This window comes from Lepidochelys kempii, chromosome 9, assembly GCF_965140285.1.
Source record: "Lepidochelys kempii isolate rLepKem1 chromosome 9, rLepKem1.hap1, whole genome shotgun sequence".
Lineage (NCBI taxonomy): Eukaryota > Metazoa > Chordata > Testudines > Cheloniidae > Lepidochelys > Lepidochelys kempii.
In genome coordinates, this window is record NC_136388.1 from 34,992,186 (window position 1) to 35,015,449 (window position 23,264).

The 23,264-nt window shown below is 39.7% G+C and overlaps 1 protein-coding gene across 1 annotated transcript in view; it reads left to right on the forward strand.

The window, feature by feature from the left end:
- Positions 1 to 23,264, forward strand: part of COL4A4 (collagen type IV alpha 4 chain) — a 129,633-nt gene that overhangs the window by 49,481 nt on the left and 56,888 nt on the right. Inside the window, exons 8-10 of the mRNA XM_078854334.1 lie at positions 875 to 955; positions 4,333 to 4,392; positions 16,773 to 16,937. Coding sequence (XP_078710460.1) covers positions 875 to 955; positions 4,333 to 4,392; positions 16,773 to 16,937 — 306 coding nt within the window. The remainder of the gene's footprint in view (positions 1 to 874; positions 956 to 4,332; positions 4,393 to 16,772; positions 16,938 to 23,264) is intronic.

Sequence of the window (23,264 nt, forward strand, 5' to 3'; positions counted from 1 at the left end):
GCTCTGAGAGAAATTTTGCCTCCAGGTGCTCCCAATAAAGAGTTGCAGCTCTGGCTCATGCTCAGTGAAAAGCTTTGCTTTCAAGTCAGAATATTAAGTTATTTGACTCTCTTTTTTAAAGGGAGCTCCGGGCCTTCCTGGTTTGCAAGGTGATCAGGTTAGTGTCTGCTTTCCATGGGGTTGGTACAGTTTCAGTGAAATATATATTTATGCTGATATTTAAAGCATTTGACTATTTCTGTTAGCAAAGTTTCAAAAACTTTAATTGTTAAATTATTTTGCAAGCATTTTTGTGATTATTTTTACTCACCATCGCTAGTTTTGATCTTTTTCATTAGGGCAATCCAGGTACTGGAGTGGATGGACAAAAGGGGGAGCTGGTAAGCAAACAGTTAGTGGTATTAAAGGTGGCCTGGATGTAGAATTAAATGTATATATGCCTAGGAAAATACATAGTCCTTATAGCTTTACTTAGTATACAGTTACTATGGTTAGTTACAGATGTTCATATAGTTTTACTTATGAAACAATCCCTCCAGCCCTGCCCTGATCCTGCACAGAGATCCATGTAGGCAGACTGTGACACCTGCTTGAAGTCCCACTGACTTCATTGGCACTGCAAGTACCATGGTATAGTACAGTATCCTATATACTCCTGTAACGGATATAGGGAGCATTACCTTCCTTTGATTGAAAGAGTGCCGGATGGTTGACAGGCCTCTGCAGAGCTCTTTGTACCCACAGATCAGCAGAAGCTGTTCAATGATAGTAGAGATGTTAGTGTTGTAAGTAGGAGATTTCAATGTTCTGAAGCCTTGCAGAGCCAGTGTGTTGAACCAGATGTTCATTTTTACTGCTTCTCTGGCTTTCACAGGGTGATGTTGGACCTCCTGGATCTCCAGGACAGCCATTGTTGGTTGGGCCGCCTGATTTTTTCCTGGTTAAAGGAGAAAAGGTTTGCAAATTAAAGTCTATTTTTAAACATTACTGTACTCAGTTTACTATAAGTGCTATCCCATGATGCATTTTTGCACAGATTATATATAAAGGACATTTATTTTATTGAGTAATATACCACCATCATCAATAGAAATGCTGTTATCCAGTATTGTACTGGCAGACAGAGGCCAGGCCAGCCATCATGTTACTGCTGCAGCCCACCTATTCCCTCCATGAGGTGCCTCTGTGCCAGAGCAGGAGGGTAAAAGGAAATACCATTCGCCTTTGTCCTTTTTCCCCACTCTGCACCATTGACAAACTGCCTGAGTGCCGGGCTGAATTTACACACATTAGCAAAAACTCACTAAGAGTCTGTCAAGACTGAGGTTATGTCTGCACTATACAGGTTTTAGTGACGTGGCTGTGTTGCCACAGCCGTGCCGCTAAAAGTCGTGCAGTGTAGCCACTGTTTGTCAGCTCTCCTGCTGACAAAAAACTTCTACCCCAACAAGTAGCAGCAGCTTTGTTGGCAGGAGAGCACACCTGCCGACAATGCGCTGTTCACACTGGCGCTTGTCACGGCAAAACTTGTGTCTTTCGGCGGGGAGGGGTTTTTAACACCTCTGAAAGATAAAAGTTTTGTCGTTCAATTGCCAGTGTAGACATAACCTTATTATCTCTGGCACTGAATTTCTTTCCCTATCCATCTCACAGTTTCATTCATTTCCTTAGACATTTGTATTTAGTTTATCTTAATGGAAAGATGAATTAGATTTTTTCAGCAAGTTTCAGGCTCTACTGAAGACAGGTCAAACTGTCAGGCAGCCAACCTTGATGTATTACTTATGAAAAATAAGTGTGGTCCCAGTGTCTATTTTGAAAATGAAATCATGGTATTTAGAGTAATTCCTCTATGACAGGTGTGCTTTGGCTAGAGTTGTAGCACTCCAGGTAGTCAAAATGGATAGAATAATCCTAGTGGCAAAGAGTCCTGTGGCACCTTATAGACTAACAGACGTATTGGAGCATAAGCTTTCGTGGGTGAATACCCACTTCGTCGGATGACATGCTTATGACTAAGTGGGTATTCACCCATGAAAGCTTATGCTCCAATACGTCTGTTAGTCTATAAGGTGCCACAGGACTCTTTGCTGCTTTTACAGATCCAGACTAACGTGGCTACCCCTCTGAGAATAATCCTAGCAATATACTCTACAGAGTCATGGACTGTCCTTTGCTGTAGATCCTAAACATTTAAAATGCACCTCTGGTCTAAAAAACAATTGTAAAAATTGTATTGTGGAGTCCTATATTGGAATCTCAGTGATTTTCAGATCTAATTAACATTATATACAAATGAAAAGATAATTTTTGCTAACGGCCAGCTCAGCAGAGACAAAGTGGGTGAGGTAATATCTTTTATTGGACCAACCTCTGTTGGTGAGAGAGACAAACTTTCAAGCTACACACAGCTCTTCTTCAGGTTTGGGAAAGGAACTCCTAGCCTCACAGTGAAGTGCAGGTGGAAGAGATAGTCGTTATCCACAAAAACAACAAGGAGTACAAACACGGCTACCTCCTGATACTTAGAATAAGTAGTTAGCACATATTGTAAGGGACCAATCAAGTCTGCAGCACACATTGTAAGGGACCATTAACATATATTGTAAGGGTCCATTCCAGGTCTGCAGACTCAATCTGGGAAATGAGAGTCAAGCTGGGATCTTTCCTGCTGCGCATCACCCACAGTAATTTTGTCCTCAGTTACAGCTGTGCAACTGACTCAGGGCAAAAATTTGCTTTCTAATGACAAGCTTTTTGGACTCTACACATGCACAGGTTACAGTCTGAATGAGTAACAAGGTGCCATATTTACTGACACTTTTCAGGGCAGAACAAAACTTCAGAGTTATACAAGACTTAAATATATTTTGCATGCTAAGATGAAAAAATTCTACATATTTATATTTAGGGTGTAAAAGGAATGCCTGGGTTGGTAGGACCCAAAGGATCACATGGGCCCAAAGTAAGTAACGTATTTTGTTATGCATTGTTCCGTTTCCTTCTAGCAATAAGGATATTTAAGTACTGTAATAGATTACCAAGGGAGGTTGCAGAATCCCCGTCATTGGAGGTTTTAAAGAACAGATTAGACAAATGCCTGTCAGGGATGGTCTAGGTTTACTTGGACCTGCCTCAGGGTAGGGGGATGGACTAAATGACCTCTCAAGGTTCCTTTCAGCCCTAAATTTCTGTGTTTTGATCATTTCTCTGATTTCCTAAATGATGCTGGCAGAGTTTCCTTTTATGTTACTAAAAACACCTTTTCAGTGAGTGAATGACTTAGGAAATAACATGGCATTATACTGTGGAATTTAATCATCACACAAATTGATGTGAAAGCATAAACGTTGCAAACTCTTCTGGAAAAATCTGTCCACCAACAATCTCTTTTACAGCTGACTATCAAATGTGGCCTCATGCAGGCATCAGTCTTTTTTCAATTAGAAAGCAGGGAAGCAGAAGGAACAGCAAACTCCAGGTTCATCCTTGCAGATGACGTGGGATTTTAGAGGTGTGAATTGCATAGGAAAGGAAGCCTCCCAACTCCACAGATCCTGACTGTCCTCAGGACAGCTCACTGCAAAGTTGCTAGTCTCCCCGCCCCCAGCATAGTTCCTTCAGCATTTGTTCTGCCTCAGGAAGAGTTCCATGCTGCTGTGCAGTAACAGCCAGAGAGCAGGCTTGACAGCATTAACATGTTTTCTGAAGGGAAATCCACAGGGCCTCATGGAAGCAGAGACAATTGTTAGGACCAGGATCTTTTTTGGAGGCAGGAAAGGGAGAGAAGAGCGCACACCGTTAATATCTGCTGAGACGTAAATTATGACCCAGAGTATGAATCCCAGAGTATTTTGAGTCCAGGCAGCACCTTTTCTTTCAGCCATTTCCTGCCACATAGAAATGCAAGTCAGAGGAACTACTCTGTGTAGGTTTGGGAGGCAAAACTGGGGCTTCGGGGTGTGGGGTAAGAACTGCATTTTTCTCTTTGTCTTATTTTTAAAAACTTGTTTCTTGGGTGTTGTCCCTCCCTGCAAATAATTTTATAAATAAATCTTGTTCCTGATTATTTGTAACCAGTAAATGTGCTGGGACCTTAAAATCCCAAAGGTTATTCTTAGTTAGGAGAAGAGCAGGTGTGTCTACTCCTGGGTAACTAAAGCCAGTGGACACTGGGGTGGATAGAATGTAAAGTCGATCTAAGATATCTGGCCCTAACCATAACACTGCTAATTATGTTTTTACTTTTTCTGCCCATGCGCGCATTGAAAACTCTCTAGGACTGTCATCTCTGGGTAATCTGTTTAAACAGAGTGTTTTCAATGATAATAGGGTGCACCTGGAAATGGAGAGAAGGGTGAAAAAGGTATTCCTGGAGACCCTGGAATGCAGGTAAGGAAACTTCAGAATAAACCATTTCAAGTACTCACCAAAATTAGTTTATAAAATACTAGGGAGTTAGTTTAAATATGTTAGGATAATTCAGAACAGGATTTTAAGATGCTTTAAATTAATCTTGGTTGCTTTGTACATAGAGTACTTTGGTTCCTAAAACAAGGTATTATTCATGTGTTCCAGACTCAAACATAAATTCAAATAGAATTTTATGTCCTTGCAAAGACAAAAAATTTGGAATCTGATCTTGTAAATAATTACTACTGGACAAAGCGTGGGCTACTCTGAGCAGCCTTGATGAATTCTATGGGACTGCCTCAGAGTAGAAAGCACTTCCCCAGAAGTTTTTTCAGGACTGTACCCTTAATATGTGTAGTATTTCTCACATCAGACTTTTCCAAGGCTTTTCATGATACAGTTTAGTAGAAATTAGAATTGGGGCCAATCTAATTTGACTTTGATCCATTGTTCAAGGTCATATTCATCTTAGTAAAAATGTTTGAAAAGATGTTGCAGGAACTAGATACTGGGGAACATTATAGCAAATACATAGTTCTTTCACACAAACTTGTGCAAGAAAGAATATTTAAATTAAATAATTTGGAAATAGATATAAGCAATAATGTAAGACTGGCTTCTGTTGTTTTGCTTTTCATTCTACTTGCTTTTAATTAGGGTAGCCCTGGTTCTTGTGGATCTCTAGGTTTTCCAGGAATAAAGGTAAGGTGATATAAAAATACAAACCACACAGGCATGGCAGCTCATGCATGTTGCCATTCACTTTTAGGTACATTTTTCTTTTTACATTATATGGTCTTCTGGTTGATGAGACAGCAGTTCAATATAGTCTGCTGTAAATCTGGGTTCTGAATCTATGCACCATACCAGATTTAAAACAGAGTGGACACAGCTATATTTGCATAAATCTTTCTCCTTTTCCTGCCTGTACTCTTCAAATCTAGTTAAGACCACGGTTATACTAGTCATGAATTGTAACTACTGTGCAAATTACTGACTCCTGAATTGTACATCCAAGTATCTGTTTTGCCTACATTACTTTCCTTTATACATGGCTAATGAATTAAATCCACTATCTACCCATAGAGTCATTGTAGTCTATCGGGTAGGTATATTAATAGACCTGAACAAGAAAGGGGGCACTGTGGCACCCTGCTCATGGCAAGAACATGCACTGTTGACGAGCTTGTGCTCTTGTCCTGCCACCAGGGGTCCCCAGGCGCTGCCCAAATAACTGGGTTACAGTTAAAAGATCTTTTCTTTTAACATGAGAGATCCCTTAAAAATGTATCATCTACAAAACCAAATGCTATACAGTGCTGTGAAACAATGCATAATTATTAACAGAATACAGTATTGGTATGGTATGACATGTTAACTAATTTCTAATAAACATTTAACTATATGACATGTAGTCCTATTGAATTAATACACAGAGACATTTCTATTATTGGTTCCAGGGGGCAAGTGGAGTTCCTGGTGTTCATGGTCAGGCTGGTTATGCTGGTCTAAAGGTAAAAGTGCAGAAGCCCTTTATGTTTTGGTTAGCAAAGACCATTTTCAGGTGTACTAGCTTGTCAAGCCACAGCCCTGTCTCCACATTCAAATTACTCTAAAACTCACTTTTTCCATGTTCTCTACAACAAATGAGGCAGCAGTAAGGATTTACAAACAACTTTTGATTGAATGATCATGGTGTACATATATCTAACCTGAGTAATTTAATATCAGTATTACTATTTATTTGTATTATTGTAGCACCTAGAAGCCGCAGTCATGGACCAGGACTCCATTGCACGAGACACATTACAAACAGAGAACAAAATGTTAGTCCATGCTGCATAGACTTTGGAGTCTAAGTAACTACATGATCTTGTTGCTGTAATCCTCACCCTTCCTCTCTCTATCAATTTTGTCATTTTAAAACTAGCTTGTAAGAGTATCAGGGCTGGGGCCACGTCTTTTTTATGTGTTCTGTAGAGATCTAGCTACTCTTGGGCACTGTACAAATACTACATAATAACAAATATTCACAGTCAGCAAATAAACCTTAACTATATGTTAGCAGATCTTAAAATACTTTTCAAGTTTGAAAGTGAAAAAATAAACCTATTTGTTTTGGGTTTTTTTTGCATGATGAAAACCTCTTTGCTTTATTATCAAAGACGACAAACTTTGGTTGCTGTTTAAAATAGCTAGAAGGGCCACAATTATTATTACAGTCAATAAAATAAGTTGAACGGAAAAAGTTCCTGCAGCTGTTGAAAAGGGGAGCAGTCAACAATAGCTCCCATATGGTCAGAGGCTCAGATACTATAGAGATGGCAACAGGATAAAAACTTGAGCATCCAGTTTTATAGTCCCAGTACTCCAAGCCTCAGTCCTAAAGAGGCCCGTAGTCCTGATGTGCAGTCCCATGAATGCTACCTCACCAGGCAATTTCCAGATTTCACAGAAAGAGATTGTACATTCTTAGGCACCCAATTCCTGTTTGCCTCTGAGTGCTGGGTTGATGCCTAATCTACAAGAGGCAGTTGCAAAATTCCTCCATCATCGCTTCATTGATTTAATCTGTCATATCAGAGAGTCCTTTAACATCCGAAATTCACTTCTTCCCAATTCAAAGTAGATAATAGTACAAGCTAATTTAGAAATTCTCAAAACAGGTCCTGAAAAGATTTTCATTGCAATTATGCATATTGTATTTGTATATTTCTCTGAAGCAGCTGGCTAAATTATCTGTAAGAACTTTGGGTCTCTCTTAACATGTATGTCATTGACAATCTATGGAAAATCTCTTTCCATCTTAGTGCTTATCTATCATTATGAAAAATCATTTCCCAATTTTTGTGTAAAATTTTAAATCAAATCACTACATTTTAATGGCTAAATCAAAATAATTTTAATTAAATATATTTATAATAAGCCTTGTGCTACCGAATTTCCTGTAATTGACTCAATATCACTTGTGTTTAGCACAATATACTAATGTAACCAGATATGACAGTCAGAGTTCTGAAAATTCAAGCAGACAAGCACATTTGAGCAGTTTATCCCACTTAGCCACTGATTTCTTCAAAGATATTGAGTCGTTTTTATAGTATTGTATTAAAAAAAAAAGAAAAACTAAATAAAAAATGTTAATGTTTCAGAGGCAAGCACTCAAAAATTAAGACATGCCAGAATTAAGTTTGCCATGTCCCCTTTTGTGTATGCCTTATGATACTATCTTTAATTACATGGTGGCGCACTACTATCTATCAATAAACTTAATGAATTCTTTCAGGGGGATCTTGGAGAACGAGGGCAACCAGGCCTGCCTGGAGTTTTTGGAACACCACCTGTTGCTATGAAAGGTTTCACTTGGTTTTAACTACTCTTTATACTGTGTAATGCATACAGGGCCCTGTGCTCTGAGGTGCTGAGAGTAATTGATGGGAGCATACTAAGCACCTCAGAACACTGGATCTCTACTGGCCAGATTCTGTCATTGCCTGCACCTTGTTGATGTCAGTGGAATTGCATAGGATGTATGAGAACAGTGTTTGGCCCAAAGCATGTACTTCAGATGTAATACATGTTAGCAAGACCTCAGAGCACATATAAACAAACCCAGATCTGTCAATTTATTCCTGGTTCTTAGATCTAAGAATATTTTAAAATAGCTGGGAAGAGGAGGGCCATTCTGGGGACTGGCATGCAGATGAGCAGAGCACACATATGATTGCATTTCAGAATTCTTATATCCAGATTGCCACAACATGTGGACTCATGGCTTCAACTGAAGTCTGGGGTTGCACACCTTGGTTGAAAATCCTGGCCCTAATGATGTTGATGGTAAAACTCCCATTGACTTTGATAGGGCCAGAATTTCACCCCTGGGTTCCACCAGTTTTAAAAGTTATATCAGATTAATATAAACTCCAAAATGTATATATTGTATTTCAATGTGGTTTTATGTGCTGGCGACCTAGCAACAGAATAATATGCTTAATACAGTATTATCACTATCAGTTAAAATGATCTCTTATTTGCAACATTATTGCAATAGAAACTTACAGAGAAGCATTTTAGAATTAACTTCCCCATACATTACATCTACACTGCAAAAAAAAAAAAGACCTGCAGCAGCAAGTCTCAGAGCCTGGGTCTGTAGACTTGGGCTCCCAGGGCTTGCATTACACTGCTGAAAATAGCAGTGTAGCTGTTCTCCACTTAGGCTGGAGTTTGGGCTCTGAAGCCTGGGGAGGGGGCTGGATTTCAGAGCCCAAGCTCCAGCTGGAACAGGAACGACTACACTGCTATTTTTCATGCTGTAGTGAAACAGAGTCTGCATATCTGGGCTCTGAGATTCGCTGCCATGGCCATTGTTGTGTGGCTTTTTGTATTTTTTCAGTGTAGACAAACCCAGATACACAGTGGGACAAATTCTGCTCCCATTGATGCATTAGCATCCCCACTCATGCCCCAATTCAACAGAACATCTCTATTCTGAAAGAGCCTGATCCAAAGACAGTTAAAGTAAATAGGTGTCTTTCTGTTGATTTCAATGGCCTTTGAGATCAAGCCACAAAGTACATAACCATGTGCTTAAATGGGATTTAAGGTTAAGCATGCCCTTAATTGCTTTGAGTGAGGCTGTTTGGATGTTAACCGAGAGCAGAATTTATACTAGTGTTTTGCTATTCCAGCTTAACTCCATTTTCTTCAACTGTGTATGATCAAATATAAATGTTGTTTTATTGATATATAGCTATAATAATATATAATACCTCTGGTCATGAGTGGTGCGGTGCATAGGCTGGGGAAGGCTATGCCTACCCAAACAGCCTGACGTGGCCCCAACCACGCTCCTCCCCGAAGCCCTGCTTGCCCTTTCCCCTTGGCCCCAGCCCAGGCAGGCTGCTCCTCTTCAGGGAAGCAGCATGCTGGGGCTGGGGCTGGGGCTAGGGCGGCTGGGACTTGGGATGGCTGGGGCCATGACTGCAAATGATAAGAAAGCCATTTTCTAAATAAAAGCGAATTGTCAATATAATCCTAGGCTAATGCTCCAAGAAGAGAAGTATTATTTTTTAAACAGAAGCATGGGCGGTGGCACAAGATTTAATACACAAATGGTGAACGGAATAAGATTTAAAATAATGTATGTAATAAAAGGGAAGGGCTCCAGTGATAAAAGCAACTAAATTCCCCTCCTTTATAATTAAATTAATTCACATTGAAACCAATGTAATAAAGAAAAGGTGATGTATTTTAATTATGAATGGTTCCCAAATCATCATTTCAACTGCATTTTAAACCAGGACTAAAAGCTGTCAATTGTACAAGGTTTTAAATTGACATTTACTGTAATCCCATATAGGTTCTCGAGGGGATCCTGGATTACCAGGTCCTTCTGGAGATGATGGGTTGATTGGACTAACTGGTCCTCCAGGCCCATCAGGAAGACCTGGTGAAGATGGAACAAGTAAGAGATCATAGACTTATAAACCATGAACTGAGAGCTCTATATACTGTCCTTAATCCACCTGCCAACAGAAATTGAGCACAGACCCAGGGAAGTCATGTGTTTTAACCTTTGCAACATTCAATGTGGGGAGGCCATGTAAATCGGGGAAGGTGATGTTGAGTGAAGAAGGATTTCCCGGCAGTGGAGGATTAGCTGGATCCTTTAAGTGTTCATTTCAGGCTGTCTAATGTTGGAGTGTTTTAAAAGGTGAAGATGACTTTTTGTAAAGAAAGGATAACACTGATTTTTGTATCAGCAGAACCTCACTGAAGCACACTTTCAACTTCTTTTTAATTGTTATTGCTTACCTGTGTGTGTCCCATACATACACACACTCTCTTATATATAATGGACAGGACTTATATTCTCCTCTGTCAGAAAATGAGTCAGAAAAGACCTTAACGAAGAGGAGAGGAGAGGGAAGCAGGATTAATGAGTTCCTCCTCTCCCCAGGAGCCTGTAACAGCTCTTTAGAGCCAACATCACATTGTTAGGTCTCTATGGCTCTGGAATGGGCTGGCATGTCTGCGTTGGGGAAGACATGGCATTTGCGCTAGTTCCTCTCCATTGGAACTAGTGCAAATATAACCTTCCAAACCACTGGGCGTTAACTCTGCTAAAATAAACCTGCTCCTTGCTGTCCCTTCATGTGAGGGTGGCAAGCACATGGGAGCAAGAGCATCAGAAAGGGCATTGGAGGAGGGGGAACAGTTGTTGTACCAATAAAATAAAAACCAGCAGGATCTTATTAAAGGGAAAAAGGCAAAATACCACATTTATTGTGAATACAGAAAGAATCATAGTAAGCAGTTAGTTATAGTTATAACATTCCATTCAATCTCAAATTTATTCTCACATTCATTCATACAAACATACACACACACACACACACACACACAGGTTCTGCAAGGTTGTTATCATAGTTACCAGCCTTAGAGTTGCTCATGCCAAGCCACTGGCCAGGTGGCCTGGACATGAGGAGGGAGCAGGGCCTTGTCAGATGCTCATCTGATGCTCCTGGAAGTTGGTTTGCAGAATCAGACCCCAAAGTTCTCACTTTTTAGAGTCTATTTTTATAGGAATTTCTTCCTATGCCAGTCTATGGGAATTGCTTCATCATGCTGTTGCTGAATCAATCAGCAGATAGCACATTCCTGATGGCTCCAAGATGTTATCTTGTTCTTTGGTTCTCCCATTCTTGAGGCTGTTGGGTGGATTCCAGTCTGCCCTCCGGGGGGGGGGTCCTCTGGTTATTTCCACTTGACACCTTCTTCAGCCAATGGACACTGGATTCTTAGGCTGGCACCTCCCTGATCATTCAGTTATTATCCACACCAAGCATCCATCCACATACATCCTCTATCTCTATTTTAATCACAATGGTTAATACAACAAAAGGGTGGGGAGTCTCTGGGTGCTGTTTCTGTTGTTAGAGTATTGCTTTCAGTCTCTCTCTCTGTGAATTGCTTTGAGAACAGACTCTGTCTTAGAATGTACTAACACAATTAGCAGCTTGCAAGTTTCACACATAGAGGGAGAGAAACAGTACCAAAAACCAAGAGACCTCTTAATTAGTAATACCCTGGAATTGAAACTATGGGGAATCAAACTCATTTGTGATTTTTAATACAGAATTTCTTTAATATGATCCAACATAATCCCCCTTTTGACACTAAGATTTATAATCGTCAGTGTCACTTTCTATGTAGCCTATTCAAGAGAAAGTACTGTGAGGCAATTTGAGTTTGTGATTCCAATTCATGCCACATACATGATCCTGGTGATGTATCTTTACTACAAGGTTCTGGGGCAACAGGCAAGGTGAGGCACACCCACTTTTGAGGAGTCCATTCGGTACAACCTCTAGTGTCCAATAGCTTCCCTCCCTCCCCAGCCCACTGGCTCAAGGTCCAGGGTAGCCAAAAGGATCCCATGTGTAATATGGGGAGTGGGTTAACCTTCAATACCTTTGCCTCCAGGGACTGTTGGTGTGCAATTTTGACAACAATTTCTCCCATTAACAAGTCTGGTTTACAATAGTGGAAACATATTGCATCCATTCATATTGATAAGTGTCAAACAATGATCTCTTTCTTTTTTTAACAAATGCATCAAACCCTTAATATTTCCCAATATGACCCAGAACATTTTGTGTTCCAAAGTAGCTAGTGCAAGTATCTGCATTTCAGTGCATCCCATAGCTATGGCTGTGTAGTTTCCTATTTCTAATATATTTTTTTTTTATGGATAAGCCATGTGGTAGTATTAAGCCATTACTAAAGATTCCATTGGCCTTTTAGGTTACCCAGACCAATTTGGACCAAGTCTACATTGGCATGTACTTGGTTTTGTATCAGGCTGTCCTGTAGCTGGGACAGAAAGCTTAATTTATTTTTAAGTTCCTGCAGGTCTTCAGTATTTTTTTTTTAAACACACAACAGTGCTAGCAACAACACAAAACACAAGACAAAACATAGAACACAGAACACAATTTCTATTGTGACAGTAGATTCATGGTATTGGGTTGCTTTTCAGCTGGCGGCTTTTCCTGATTTTCTGAAAGACAAAAAAAATGTTTCTACCCCTTTTGGGGTGGCAGATTATTGCTTAAAATATTTCTTTTACAAATACCCTTGCTGATTGCAGGCAAAACAGAGAAATTGCCCCCATATTTTCCTGTTTTTGTTCTATAGGTAGGCCAGGTTTCAAAGGCTTTTATCTTTTAAGGGTTATGGGGAAATTATCCCACTGTTTAGTCATTAAATCCCTGAGTTTTCCTTCTTATACAGCAGACCAAGTTTATAATGTTTTTCCTGCTGTGTTAAGCTTTAAGTTTTATTTACAGGTAATAACTGAGAAGCATCATTACCATACGACCTTAAAGGATTTTTCCAAAAATCATACACACTATACGTTGTTACAGGGATACTTATTATCATTACATTTATTAAAATTATCTTGTTATCCCATGCCTTTTATTTAGACAATTTGTTTGCTGACCAGGTATGTCCTTTATCTGCAGCTCCTTTGTGCTGCTAGTTCTTTCCTTCCTTTATCATTTAGGTAATTTGCATTTTCACAGAAACTTCCTGCTTTTGGATTTAAAGCCATCAGCAGCTCAGAGACTCTATCTTAAAAGGTTTCAGAGGAACAGCCGTGTTAGTCTGTATTCGCAAAAAGAAAAGGAGTACTTGTGGCACCTTAGAGACTAACCAATTTATTTGAGCATGAGCTTTCGTGAGCTACAGCTCACTTCATCAGATGTTTACCGTGGAAACTGCAGCAGACTTTATATACACACAGAAATCATGAAACAATACCTCCTCCCACCCCACTGTCCACAGTGGGGTGGGAGGAGGTATTGTTTCATGATTTCTGTGTGTATATAAAGTCTGCTGCAGTTTCCACGGTAAACATCTGATGAAGTGAGCTGTAGCTCACGAAAGCTCATGCTCAAATAAATTGGTTAGTCTCTAAGGTGCCACAAGTACTCCTTTTCTTTTTATCTTAAAAGGGACACAATCAACTTTCACCAGAGTTTTGATTACTTTTAACTTCTGCTTCCAAAACACACAGCAATCTGAAAAAGAAAACCCAACCTATTGTGGCTCCCTTTGGAGCCCTAATAGCATTTCAATTAAGTACCATGGTATGTTTGCATTTCTTTTGCCCCTTCTACAATATACCCTGCACATGTTCTGGGGCAAATGCACATTTCTTCCATAGTTTAACTTCTATAACATTATCCAGATCCATTTTTACATAAGGTGTCACTATTTCTTTTTTTTGCTTACAGAGTTTTCATGTACCTTTATCAAAGTGACAGTCTGATTACTCAGAGCCATTTTAAGACTCAGTGTTTCTAACATTGCTTCTTTTTGTTTTGTGCACCTCACCCCTGCTGTTGCTTCAGAGAGGCACTGTCTTTTTTTATTTTATTTTTTTACTACAACTCTCATCTGCTATTTTGTTACAAAAACAAACAAACAAAAAACAAACAAAAAGAATCCAATTTTTTTTTATATTCTCCTGATTTTGACTGCCCTGCTGCAGCCACAACTTAAAAACATTTTAAATTTTGTAAAGCATTGAGTTACCTTTTAAGGGTTAAATGCCAAATCCCAAAGCCAAACAACACTAATTACCTGTGTCTAGCAAAAAGGTCTGTCAGTTTTGCAACTTTGAATTAAAGAGTCAAATGGATTTTTAGTGGCATTATTTAAAACAAAAACAAAACTAACTGGTCCTTAGAACTTTACATATTTACACACACACAGACAGATACATACACATTTTCTTTTCCTTAACATCCCTTCCACACTGCTCTGTTTTTTACATCTTACATTCCCTTTATACATTTGAGGCAGTTAAGTTCCAATAGAACCCTCTTATGTTCTTTTAGCAAATTTGACTAAATTGTCCAGTCAAATGATTTTAATCAGATAGTTTATTTTTGCCTGGCTAATTTACAGACATTCCTTTGGAAAAGGGCCCATTTTTCTTTCAGAATGGCTGCAAAGAAACCAAGAATGCTCTAACACTTTTCCTTTTTAACATTTTCGGTTAAAGGTTGTTTGGGTGAAATACAAAGTTTAACTGCTTAATTCCCTCCAGCCTCTGCAGAGTTAACTTTTTCACTCTTTTTGTATTCCTGGAGTGCCTCTTTCACTATTTTCAGCTGGCTTTGGATATTTGTAGCCAGCACCTTCCAATTGTCTGCTCCCTTTTCCATTTGTGCCTTTTCCTCTTTACATGAAGACAAGCGGAGGGAAGAATCCTTACATGCCTCCCACAACAACCAAATTGCTGCTGCATCTCTTTTGGCAGCACTAGAAGGTTTGTATATGAGGATATACTGAGCCAATCTATCCTCTAGGTCCGAAATAGTGCAGACATCAGCTAGGGTTTGTTTAGTCCAAGGACTGTGCCCAAATTTTTGAAGGATTTGTTTAAAAGGTGTAATTTCTTTAACAAAAGGTGAGGTTGGAGTTCCTTCTGACTCCATTCCTCCCTCTAGTACTGGCGTACCCTGTTTTCTTTTAAACATCTTAACATGGATATTTCAATCTCTTTGTCACTGCTGGTATTACTTAGCAAGTGACACAGCCTAGATTCTGAAATCATAGCTTAATCTATGCGTTTTTCCCCTGCTACCTTCTCGGAGGCCAGCAGGTCCCCTGCTACCTTCTCGGAGGCCAGCAGGTCCCCTGCTACCTTCTCGGAGGCCAGCAGGTCCCCTGCTACCTTCTCGGAGGCCAGCAGGTCCCCTGCTACCTTCTCGGAGGCCAGCAGGTCCCCTGCTACCTTCTCGGAGGCCAGCAGGTCCCCTGCTACCTTCTCGGAGGCCAGCAGGTCCCCTGCTACCTTCTCGGAGGCCAGCAGGTCCCCTGCTACCTTCTCGGAGGCCAGCAGGTCCCCTGCTACCTTCTCGGAGGCCAGCAGGTCCCCTGCTACCTTCTCGGAGGCCAGCAGGTCCCCTGCTACCTTCTCGGAGGCCAGCAGGTCTGGTTAACCTAATAGAAATGCCTAGCTCACTAGAGCTGGCGGTGTGCACACCAATATTTACAATAACTGAGGTTTTTTTATCAATATTCCCCCTTTCGCAATTCTCCACGAAAATGTTGTACCAATAAAATAAAAACCAGCAGGATCTTATTAAAGGGAAAAAGGCAAAATACCACATTTATTGTGAATACAGAAAGAATCATAGTAAGCAGTTAGTTATAGTTATAACATTCCATTCAATCTCAAATTTATTCTCACATTCATTCATACAAACATACACACACACACACACACAGGTTCTGCAAGGTTGTTATCATAGTTACCAGCCTTAGAGTTGCTCATGCCAAGCCACTGGCCAGGTGGCCTGGACATGAGGAGGGAGCAGGGCCTTGTCAGATGCTCATCTGATGCTCCTGGAAGTTGGTTTGCAGAATCAGACCCCAAAATTCTCACTTTTTAGAGTCTATTTTTATAGGAATTTCTTCCTATGCCAGTCTATGGGAATTGCTTCATCATGCTGTTGCTGAATCAATCAGCAGATAGCACATTCCTGATGGCTCCAAGATGTTATCTTGTTCTTTGGTTCTCCCATTCTTGAGGCTGTTGGGTGGATTCCAGTCTGCCCTCCGGGGGGGGGTCCTCTGGTTATTTCCACTTGACGCCTTCTTCAGCCAATGGACACTGGATTCTTAGGCTGGCACCTCCCTGATCATTCAGTTATTATCCACACCAAGCATCCATCCACATACATCCTCTATCTCTATTTTAATCACAATGGTTAATACAACAAAAGGGTGGGGAGTCTCTGGGTGCTGTTTCTGTTGTTAGAGTATTGCTTTCAGTCTCTCTCTCTGTGAATTGCTTTGAGAACAGACTCTGTCTTAGAATGTACTAACACAATTAGCAGCTTGCAAGTTTCACACATAGAGGGAGAGAAACAGTACCAAAAACCAAGAGACCTCTTAATTAGTAATACCCTGGAATTGAAACTATGGGGAATCAAACTCATTTGTGATTTTTAATACAGAATTTCTTTAATATGATCCAACACAGTTTCTCCACAAGGCTGGAGCTTCCTTTCCTCATGGATCCTGAGGAACCAAAGGATTAGAAGGCCATGCCCCTGCCTCCTCAGCAGCCTCAAAACCCATTCCCCAGAGGGAAATACCAGTTACAGATTCCACAAGATAAACTTCAGAGACCTTGGCTTTTCTAGCCCCCCACCCCTGGCACAACACCAGGGAGGCTTTTCATAGGAAGATACTGTATGGCCCATAATTTCTTCATATCTCTTAAATATTCATAATTACTCTGTATAATTTATACTTACCTATTTTCCCGATAGGCCTCCCTGGTCTGCCAGGAGCATGTGGGCAACAAGGTCCTAAAGGTTCGCACGGGGATCCTGGTCTCCCTGGAACTGCTGAATCAACTCCAGGAAGACCAGGGTCTCCAGGAGCACCAGGATTACCAGGAGCACCAGGAAGACAGGGTTTGCCTGGACCACCTGGTAAGATAAACAATATAAGTGTCTTGTGTGAAAAATATTATAAATAATAGATTTATGGAGTCAGTGAGAACATGCTAATAGAAATGGTATTTTCCCATAGGCCTGCTCTATGGTGTTGCATCAGGTATACAGTAAATACAATACTTTATTTCTGTTACTCTCTTTAGAATATTGTTGATTCTGTTTCGGAGGATAGGGTCCCATTCTTTTTGTGTGTGTAGCTTTTGCGTGGGAGGTCTTTCCCACTCAACTGGATTAATTAATTTTACAGATAAGGACTCCAGCTGTTATCATTCTTATGAGATATGCAGGGAAAATGTTTTTTTACTATTAATTCTTTCATAGGAATCGTTAGCATAGAACCAATTTCTCCCATGTCTCTATACCCTAAACTAAATCTAAATGTTCACCAGCAATCGTTGAGGTATCAAGATTTAGAAAGAAGCCAATGTAGTCATTGTAAATAGCTGATGGCCTAGTTCTGATGGCTGTGCTGGAGGACAGAGAACAGTAGGGTTGATGGGAGATGCCCGTGGAGAAAGGACAGTTGTAGGTGTCCTTGTTTTTAAAAAAAAATATTCTGTGCCTGATTTTGTATTGCCCCTGCACCTTGTGCAGCCCTTAAATCAATACAAAGAGGGTGTAAAAAGTCACCATGTCTGAGCTGTGAAGTCTTGCACTGGGGCAAAATGACCGCACAAGGTGCATGGCAATAGTGAACAGACACACAATCTGTGTTCATTGATCGGTTTGAAAAGTATTTTTTCTTCAGGCCAGATCCTCAGCTGAAAACCTGGCTCTGATATTTTAATAGTTATTGAAATGCACTATATAGTACATTTAATTATTTGTAGGTTAAGTATTCAAGTTTAACTTATTTTTTTTCCAGTGGAGGTACTCCTGATTTACATCAATATAATTGTGATTAGAATCAGTACCTTACTCTCAAGTTAAGCCTTAACTAACAGAGAACCACATCAATTAAAATGCATGGAATATATGTGTCTAAATTGCCTAGATTGCTTTGAAAATCTCAAGCTAAATCCAGAAGTCATGACCAAAACAGAGGAAAATGCCCCAAATCAACACCCATTAAAAGAGATATGAACCCCAATATTCTAATACAGAAAAAAGCAGTATCAGAGAGTATTGCCTATAATCTTATTTTGATCTTTTCCATACTCTAGTCTTACTCCAAGAACAGTGCCATACGTGTGGCTTGTAAACCATTTCATAAGATCCCTAGCTATTTATTGAGGATCCCAATGGATGAGATAGAGGGGGGAAGGGAGAGAATGTGTCACCTAAGCTGTAAAAATGTTCAGTTCAAATAAGTGCCCTTTTTCTTCTTAAGGTATAGTTTGTCATGGCAGAGGTCTCCGTGGACATCAAGGAATAAAAGGCCAAATGGGACCCCTGGGAAGAAGAGGTGAAAAAGGCGAAAAAGGCAAGTATGCATCAGTAACTGATTTTAATGCAGAGGAGACCTTAGCTGAGCTCCATCCATTTGTTGCACCATTAAAGGCCTGAACCTGCAAGCAGAAGTCGAGGGCAGCTCTCTAAATGGAGAGCTTGGAGGATCAGGCCAAGTCATGAAAATACAGTCCAGATTTTCAGCCAGCGTAATGCCATTGAAGTCAGTGGAATTACTCCAGTAGAGAATTTGTTCCAGAGTGCGTAAAGATTCCACATCTTGTATAGGGAATCACATGACTTTTGTTTCCTGGAGCTGTGGTGGAATATAACAGGCATCTAGCCACTTACTTCCCCACCTACATACAGAAAAAAGAATGAATGATATTTCTGTTGCATATCACAACCAGTTCAAAGTTGTTTTCCTACATTTGTGTAGGGAATCATGGCCACTGTTCATGTGACCTTGGTTCTGCTGGCCCACCTGGTACACAAGGGCCACCTGGTCATCAAGGAAGGAAAGGACAGATGGGATTTCCTGGAAGCTATGGAGAAAAGGGTGATCCAGGTTTCTCTGGCACAATAGGATCAACAGGACTCCCAGTGAGTAATTCTTACAAGTTTCAATTAAAAATAAAGTCAACAAAAACTCACCTCTCTAGGAAGGGAAGTGTCCATTTGGACGAGGAAAAGGCAGAAGACACTAGGTGCTTGTACTCTCGAATTGCGCTCAGTATTGATTGGGCACCTCTTTCTCTGTTTTTCTCACCATTATGACTAAGGCTCTTAGAAGGCTACATTTTTCCCTCTTGTTGTAAAGACAGTCCCCGTTGTAGGTGTGGGTTTTTAAAAAATTTTATTTCTCAGTTTCCTTTGGGGAGTTGGTATTTTTTTGTTGGTCTGTACAGAAATCCTGTCCTGTGGAGGGCTGGGCTAGAAGAGACAAGGTGGGTTTTATATTAATAGATCGGGAAGGTTTTGAATGGGTTATATTTGGGTTGCCTTACTCTCTCTTGTGCTTCCGGTTTAGAGAAACCACCATTTTTCTTGGAAATATTTTAGACGCGTACACTTTTTGCCCTTGAAGATTGTTGGGCTTTACTTAATTAGATTATGGGAAAAGACTCCTTACAAAATGTTTAAAAGGCAAGAAATATCAAATGGGAGTCACATGATGTCGGGGGGGAAGCAAACTTAAATCTTTACACAGCCACGGATTTTTTATAGTTATATTCAAGATCAGCAGGCCATAATAATAAAAAAAAACCTCCCAAAAACTCCTTCTGCATGACACATACTTTTAATACAAACTAGTGCTTTTCTTAATAAAACATAATAAGAATTTATTTTTGGAACTCTTACTGTTGATTGGTAGGTAGAACTATCATGAAGTTGGTAATTTTTACTCTGATTTCATTGTCATTTAAAAGTATTCCATTTCTTGTTTTCTAAAAAATTATTTTGAGGTGCTTAATACAGCATTCACTGAGCTCATTTGTTTAATGAGCCAAACTGAATTTAATATAGAACCTAATGTTCCCTACAGACACTGTATGATAAAATGGTATCCAATCAAGCCAAGAGGTATCCATATGGAACAAGTTCCTGAAAATGACTAGATCCAACAAATTAAAGTATTTTCACTTGCTTATGTGGCATCACTGCAATATAACAATTTCACCTAAAGAAAATAATTCTTACAAAATAGAATATGAATGCGTCACTGGTCATAAAAAAAATTCAGTACTAGAATCATTTGACATCTGCACTCAACAGTTTATATTTTCTAGTATAGCTTTGTTCTAATATCAAATCTGGGATGTAATTTATCATAAACCACTTTTATAAAGAAAATAGCAAGGTGAATTAAGTCATCATTACAAAACACCTCAAATGTGTGCGTCCACCTCTCTCTTGTTTGTGTGCTGTTTTATTGGGAATGGCTGCCAGCAGGACTAACAAATGAAAGGAAGTCACAGCTGAAGACCTAGATATTCACTGGGTTGATAATTTATATGAGGACATTTGTTACCTAACCCACAGTATATCTATTAATTCTAGACAGAGACTTATTTACTTTAATATATTTCAGGGAGTGTAATTTACACCCCTTAGCTGCCAACAGCACAAAAGCAGACTTAACCTAACTGCCTTCTGTGCATGTTTCAAGAAGATGATCTATTACACATTCTGATTTTTGTCCCACTGTAGACAAATTTTGGTCCAACATGTAGACACTGTATCCATGGGAGTATATATATTGAAGTGCTGCCAGATCTGAATTTCTGTATTTTTTATGTGATACAGTTACCATGAATAAGTATAAACAAAAATATGTATATGTGTGTGGTCTTACTGTGGCTCACACATCATAAGATACATCACTTTGCTGTACATATTTGGATATCATAAAACAGTAGAGAAATGACGTATGGGGTTTCCAAACTATTTTTTCTCAGGCTATGTCTATACTACCATGTATGTTGGCAAAACTTACGTAGCACAGGGGAATGAATATTCCACCCCCTTGAGTGACACAAGTTACACCAACATAAGCATTAGTGTGCACAGCGCTATGCCGGCGGAGAGCTTTTCCCACTGACATAGCTTATGCCACTCCCAGGGCTGGTTTTTTTATGCCGACAGGAGAGCTCTCTTATGTCAGCACAGAGTGTTTTCGCCAGATGGCTGCCCAGGCACCACTGCAGCACTGTACATGTAGACAGGGCCTCAGAAAACCCCACTGTGATTCAGATGTGGAATTTAAAGAAATGCCTGCAGAACTCAGTGTTGTCAACTCCCTCAATTGTATTGGTTTCAGAGTAGCAGCCGTGTTAGTCTGTATCCGCAAAAAGAAAAGGAGTATTTGTGGCACCTTAGAGAGTAACACATTTATTAGAGCATAAGATGAAGTGAGCTGTAGCTCACGAAAGCTTATGCTCTAATAAATTTGTTAGTCTCTAAGGTGCCACAAGTACTCCTTTTTTTCCCTCAATTTTATTACTAGTCTCACAATATTTTTTCCCTCCCCCTTAAAATCCAGCTCCTGGAGTCAACTGATGATGCAAGAATCATCATTTTTTTTAAAGTACATTTTTAGCCCTTATTATGGTTGCAAAGAAAAGTTTTGAAGCCATGACCTGAGTAGCTCAGAATCAGGAAGGCAAACACACCCATAAATTTATTATTTTTAAAAACCTCATTATGTATAAACAATCTGATGATTTTTTAATGTTTTGGGTTGGCAATATGAGCAGTTGTTCATCTGCATTTGTCTACTATCTGAGGAGCTGTAGGTATGCACATTCGAGAAATGTGCACCAAAGAGACATTTCAGTATAACAGATTTCTTTTAGGACAAAATTTATTTTTTTTCTTGAAATATTTTATTTTAAATAACTTTTTGCTCTGAAATTTAAGCTAATTATAATAAAAATAAATAAGGTCAAAATCCAAACAAAACATTTCAAAATGATCAAAACAAAATGTTTGAATTAACCCCAAATTGACAATTTGTTTTCAGATTGTTGGCTTGTGAAAACGTAAGTTTTCAACTTTTTGTTCCAATTTGGGTTTGGAACATTATTTGAATTCTCAGAATGTTTCCCAGCATGGGAACATCAGTTCCTACCCTGCTGCAGAAAATACTTTGTTTCCTCTAATCCATTTCAGGTATTGAAGACTTACATTTTACTTATAACAAAGTAATAAGGGGTCCTGCTTTGAGTAGGGGATTGGACTAGATGACCTCCTGAGGTCCCTTCCAACCCTGATATTCTATGATTCTATGAATAATTTAGTAGGTACAACATTTTCAGACAAATGAGATTTTAACTTAACTACATCCATTCAAACGTTGTTCACAACACAGCAAATCAACTTCAGCTGGCACAAAAGTTTATATTTACCCACCCATGTGCTTTCACATAGCATGGGACTGATCCAACAGCCATTGAGATCCTATTGGCATCAGTGGGTGCTGAGCCAGGTGCTGTAATGGGAAGAGCATCTGAACACTACAACTTGCTCTAGTCTTACGACTCTTAAAGTCTTACATGCCCTGGCTGAATAGAGACCGGGAGGCCTGATTCCTTGCTCCATTACATTTATTTTTACATAGCTATATCTCCCTGGACATCAGTGGAGTTAATAAAAATGATACAAAAATAATGAAGAATCAGGCGCCATTTCTACACCTCCTTCTTTAAAGGGATCCCATGAGGTACAGTGGTTTTTTCTCTCAGTATGTTGCTTTGATTGCTGTATATTTGGAAATAATTTTAGAACATCAGAGATATGCTATTTATTGTGATTCATTACTTGAGCTTAAATGGCTAAAAAGTCATACGTTTTTTAAATCACAAGGGCAAGCCTGGTTCTTCTGGAATAGCTGGTGAAAAAGGAGAAAAGGGTGACCTGGCCATAGTGAAAATCAAAGGTAAACCTGTATTTATTATCATCCGTTGTATTTCATGTACTGCATGCTGGATAATAACGGGAGAGGACTCCATGCTTGTAAAACTACAGACTCTTTATTAAAGCAGCACAGAGGTGCTAGCATTGAAGCCAAGTTCACACAGATTGATTTCCTGGTGCCTCCTACAAAATCTTTCCTCCTGCAACCTGTACTCCTCCCTCCAAATTCTATGCAGATTGCATAATAGCTTGCCATTGCTGCTACCAAATGACTAATATGTCACATGAATATTATTATTCGGGCATTTACAGAGACATACACAGTTAAGATTGAGCAAAAATGGGAAATGACTGCCTAGGAAGGAGTACTGTGGAAAGGGATCTGGGGGTCATAGTGGACCTGTAACGGAGGTTGACTCACCACTGCGGCGCCTTCTGCTGGCTGTTCTGGGAATTAGCTTGGGGTTTGCCAGTACACCCTTCTTAGGTAGTGTTTTG